Source organism: Elaeis guineensis, chromosome 9, assembly GCF_000442705.2.
Source record: "Elaeis guineensis isolate ETL-2024a chromosome 9, EG11, whole genome shotgun sequence".
NCBI lineage: Eukaryota > Viridiplantae > Streptophyta > Magnoliopsida > Arecales > Arecaceae > Elaeis > Elaeis guineensis.
Window position 1 is genome coordinate 18,020,435 of NC_026001.2, and position 5,242 is coordinate 18,025,676.

Below are 5,242 nucleotides of genomic sequence, written 5' to 3' on the forward strand. Positions count from 1 at the left end.
TATGCAGGAAGGAGACAAGGATAGGGAGAGGTGGTGGATGTGGACTCACCTGATCTCACAAAGGAGAGGCGATTCACGACAGTGGTTGGGTTCTCCTCTTCTGATCTCACCTAGAAATAGGAGGAGATGGTGGGATCCGGCAAGCTCTAATTGGCTCCGATAAGGAAAGGGCCTCAGTTCGCTTGCAAGCCAATGCCCGCACTATTGGAGCACCCAAGTGAAAAAAAATGAACCAAAACGGGTCGTCGCCCCGGCCGAAAAAGGATAACGAAAGCTGCCTCCATCGAAGGGCTGACCCGAACCCGTTAGCCCAATTCAGCTGCTCCTCATTGCTTGTGTTTTGAGAGGACGCAACATGGGTTCATCGCAATCGCATAAAACCAAGCCAACTCCAAAGAAGATATCAATCGATGAACTTTAAATTATTAATAACCCTGCAAGTCTCAATATCGTCATCCATGCCATTCCATTCATTCTTCTCCTTCGATCCATGATTGGGTTTTATTTCTCTATTTTGCTCTTTTTAATTATAGTGAAAATGATTGAGAAATCAAGACTTGCCAATCCCTTGATCTCTTTGATTCCGATCTGTTTTTGAAGCTGAGATCATGGAATTTTCCCAACGTTGCTTTTGCTGTTCGATCACATGCCATGGATTCTTCGAAGACGGCAGAATTTAGTTCAATTTAGGCACAATCAGAGCTGTTCGAGTCTAAAAACCGCAAAAAAAAGAAAAAAAAGAAAAGAAAACATGGCGTTCTCGATCCAACTTATGATGATATCTGACCAAGGTTTTAAATAACATCATAACAATTATAATTATCATTATTTATCTTAGAAAATAATCCTTAATTTAATATTAAACTAATAAATTTAAAGTAATGGTCATTATAATGATGTTATAAGGAAAATCATAGATAATAATGAAAAATAAAGATGTTACCTTTGCTTCTTGGACCTACAATAATTTTTAAGTAAATTTTGAGAGAGAAATTGAAATTTAAAATTTATTGTATTTAAAAAGTATAAATGAAAGAATGGTTGTTTTTATGTTATAATGAGCTATTATAATGAAAATAATTGCTGGAATAATGTCACTTTTCTCAGTGATTTGACCTAATCGATCAGAAAATCTCGGAGATACCATGGATTAGGATGAATAACATGGATCTTTCCCAATATTTAGATATGATTGTCGGGATAATTAAGACTTTTTCTATGCTTTTTTCTGATTGTTAGAAAAAATTCATTTTTTCCATTAGATTAGAAAAATCGCTAGGATAATATCGATTTTTCTCGATGGTGTACCTAACCATCAGAAAAAATGAGATTTTTCCTAACAAATGATGAAAATTTGTTCCGGCAACATGAATTGGGTGGAATAACATTGACTTTTTCTAGTAGTTTGATCTGACCACCGTAAAAATTAAGACTTTTCCAACGATTTTACTTGGCACTGAGAAAAATTGAAAGAATAATATACTAGGCTAGTACTTTGGGATAAATGCTGGCTAAAGAGCTTTATAGCAGCGGTTCTCTGCATCCGTCGACAAAAATATAACACTGTCAATTCCCATATTTCTTGCAGTGAGTTCAATGCAAGCCTGGCATCATATTCGCAACAAAGTGATCACATACTCTCTTTCCCATTTATGTTGGTCATGCACATGCACTCACCTTGTTTTTCAGTAGAATATAGGAGTTATTTAAGCTGATGGGTTAGAAACCGACCCATCCTTGCAAATAACTCCTATATCCTACTAAAAGTTTTACCTCACCATTGTCATGATGAATACAATAACCTAGAAGCATTACTTTGGCTTTAAAAACCCCTGCCAACTGCAAAAACAAATTAACCTCAAGCAACCGAAAGCAAAAGCTCTCAAAAAAAAAAAAAAATTTAAATCTTTTGCCAAATATGCCACAAAAGTAGACTAATTGAGTCATTAGTCATTTCTTCTTCCCACCCTTCTCCCCAGACTCAAGAAGCTCCTCCAATACCTTGTCATCCAAACACTCCAGCTCAATCACTAGCTTCCTTGCTCAGTCTCAGAACTCCCCCTCCCCCTCCCCCTCGGCGAAGACGAAGAACCGGAGGTACTAAGAGAGTGGATTTCCTCAGGGAAGTTAAGCACGGCGAGCGGGCCCCTCATCGCATAGGCCGCCCGGTCGTAGGCCCGTGCCGCCTCCTCGGCGGTGTCGAACGTACCAAGCCAAACTCGAACCCCATGCCGCGTCGAGTCCCGGATCTCCGCCGCATACTTCCCCGATGGCCGACGTCGAACACCTCGGTGCTTCACCTCCCCCTCCTTCTCCTTCCCCTTCCCCTTAGGGGAGTCCTCTTCCATATGCTTACTAGCTAGTGCTCGATCGATCGGCCTTCTCAGCTGTGGACCTGCCACCTTTAAATCGCTTGGTGGAGGGGAGGATCGGAACTTTCTGGAGATTCTTGACATGTGGGATTGGAGGCGGAATTCGAGTTCGTTGCACTTGGATGGGTCAAACCGATGGCTTTTGGACGAAGTTCCTGTCATCTGCGACGGGGTGAATAATTAAGTCTTTTTCTAGTTTGAAAAAGTGAAGACCAAACATGTGATTAATTAATTCTCCTTGGATACCAATAAGATTTTTCCTCTTTTTATGGTGGTGGATATAATTAGTTGTGGGTGAGATCATATGGCTGGCTGATGACGTTGTCTACTCTAAAGAAATTTTTGAGACTAAAGAGAATCGCCGCCGTATCAGCTCCGGTGGCAGTGGCGCAATGGAGATGGATGATTTCGACCGGTCTACCTTCTTTAACACGCAGTGGAGGGGTGTCATAATATTATTGGATCTTACTTTCGGCACCAATGGAAAAGTGACACGGTTTGATACGTAGCGTCGTGGCTTAGCGTGGGCTTTTAGGCTTGTGCATGGTTAATTTGCTGAGGAGCAGAGAGGATCATTGTACTTTTTCTTAACCCAATCTTAGTGGACAGATTCTTTTTTGGCAGGAAACATGAAGTACATATTGCAGTTCTTCACGTGTATTAATTGATTGTCATTTTTTTTTGGCACAAATTAATTGATTGTCATTGAAGTGATCATAATGCTTGACAAATGATTGACCAATTAATCAGTGAAAGTGATTTTTGAGTTTGGTCTCTTTGCTTGAATTTAATAGTCATGAAAGAGATGGAAGACAGATGGTATATTGCCAGTCTTTGCACAGTCTCGCTTGGCTACACTAGCAATTATGAAGATCATTAGAAAGAGCTTAGAACATTTTGTACCATATATATACATATATATATATGACCAAAACAATGAAGAAGAAAATGGGTTGGAGGTTTATCAACGTCATGACCAAGGTTATGGCATTCAACTATCAAATACTTTGCCCATTATGAAATTTAAAAATATTTTATATGACTTTTCGAGCAATATGATGGAAACCACTTCAATGATTCATTAATGAATTACAGCAGAACCCAAGAATAGGATAGAGCAAAAAAGAAAGAGGAAGAGAAAGAAAAGGAGAGAGAGAGAGGAGGAGAAAGGTGAGAATTCACATACATCGAGCTTAAAATAGGTCAAACTTTCAAAATAGTAGTAATAATAATAATAATAAATAAAAATAAAAATAAAATAAACAAATGATTTCTACTCAAATCCAGTACCAACGCAACATCATAGAAAATGACAATTGATGAGCTAAGCCATTCCATTTTGACAAACAAAAAACCAAATGATCACGTGGTAGATGAGTAGGATTATCAAGCCTCCTATTATTTGAGGTGTTTGTTCAAAGGGAACAAATGATCCCATGCATTGGAGTTTTTTAATGATGAAGCTTAGAACATTTTGTACCATATATATACATATATATGACCAAAACAATGAAGAAGAAGATGGGTTGGAGGTTTATCAACGCCATGACCAAGGTTATGGCATTCAACTACCAAATACTTTGACCGCTGTGAAATTTAAAATTATTTTATATGACTTTTCGAGCAATATGATGGAAACCCACTTCAATGATTCATTAATGAATTACAGGCAGAACCCAAGAATAGGAGAGAGCAAAAAAAAGAAAGAGAAAGAAAGGAGAGAGAGAGAGAGGAGGAGAGAGGTGAGAATTCACATACATCGAGCTTAAAATAGGTCAAACTTCTATAATAATAATAATAATAATAATAAATAAAAATAAAAATAAAATAAATAAATGATTCCTACTCAAGTCTAGTACCAATACAACATCATAGAAAATGACAATTGGTGAGCTAAGCCATTCCATTTTGATAAACAAAGAACCAAATGATCACGTGGTAGATGAGTAGGATTATCAAGCTTCCTATTATTTGAGGTGTTTGTTCAAAGGGAACAAATGATCCCATGCATTGGAGTTTTTTAATGATGAAGCTTATTGACAAGCCACTAAAGAGCTCTAATCCATTTCCTTCATGATACATATGTACAAGTTATTTATTCCAATCATAGCAAAGAGACTCCACAAGTGGTGCTTGAGGATCAACTTCACTAACAAAGTTGTGATGACTTGCTATTCCATTATAGTGATAATTGTATGGCAAAAAAAAAAAAAAAGAAAAGAAAGGTTTGTTATAAATTTTTTTATTTTTCACAAGATAAATATAGTATTTTTGATTTCAAATCTTATATCACTTCAAAAATACATTCATCTTATAGACAACTAAGAAACTATATTTTTATTATATAAGCAATGACTGAGCAAATAAAACTATTATTTTTTTCATTATTATCAAGTTATCCTATGATATCAACAAGTAATAGCTATTATAATGGTTAATAAATGAGTAAAAAGATTTTCTTTTCGGATATATGGTAGTCAGTTGAGTAACACAAGACGATTGCTATTTTGATTACAATAAAAAATAGGTATTGAAGGTTCCTTATTTAGGGATAACAATGTCTTTTCATTTTTCATTTTTTTTTTCTTTTTACATTGTAAGGGATAACAATGTCATTAAAACCTTGAGTAGGGTGTGGGCCACCCATATATTAATGTAGACTTCTCAGCCTGCTCCACTTCTTCCCCCACTTTAATATGCCATCAACCTGCTTGTGGGCTCCTGACAGATCTACCTTTTCCTTGGAGCAAAAAATTTCCCCAACCACAAACACTAACTACCAAAAACTAAAACCATTAGTTTATTGCTGCACACTTTTCTCTCTCTCGTCTCTCCAAAAATGTTTCTTTCATTCATTGTATCGGGCAGCT

At 36.8% G+C, this 5,242-nt stretch overlaps 1 protein-coding gene across 1 annotated transcript; it reads right to left on the minus strand.

Moving 5' to 3' along the window:
* Nucleotides 1–1,621: 1,621 nt before the first annotated feature.
* On the minus strand, nt 1,622–2,973 carry LOC105051385 (ethylene-responsive transcription factor ERF096). The gene is given in 2 exon segments (XM_010931805.4): nt 1,622–2,042; nt 2,045–2,973. Coding segments are annotated over 2 exon segments (582 nt in total). The 5' UTR covers nt 2,535–2,973; the 3' UTR covers nt 1,622–1,950.
* Nucleotides 2,974–5,242: the final 2,269 nt, after the last annotated feature.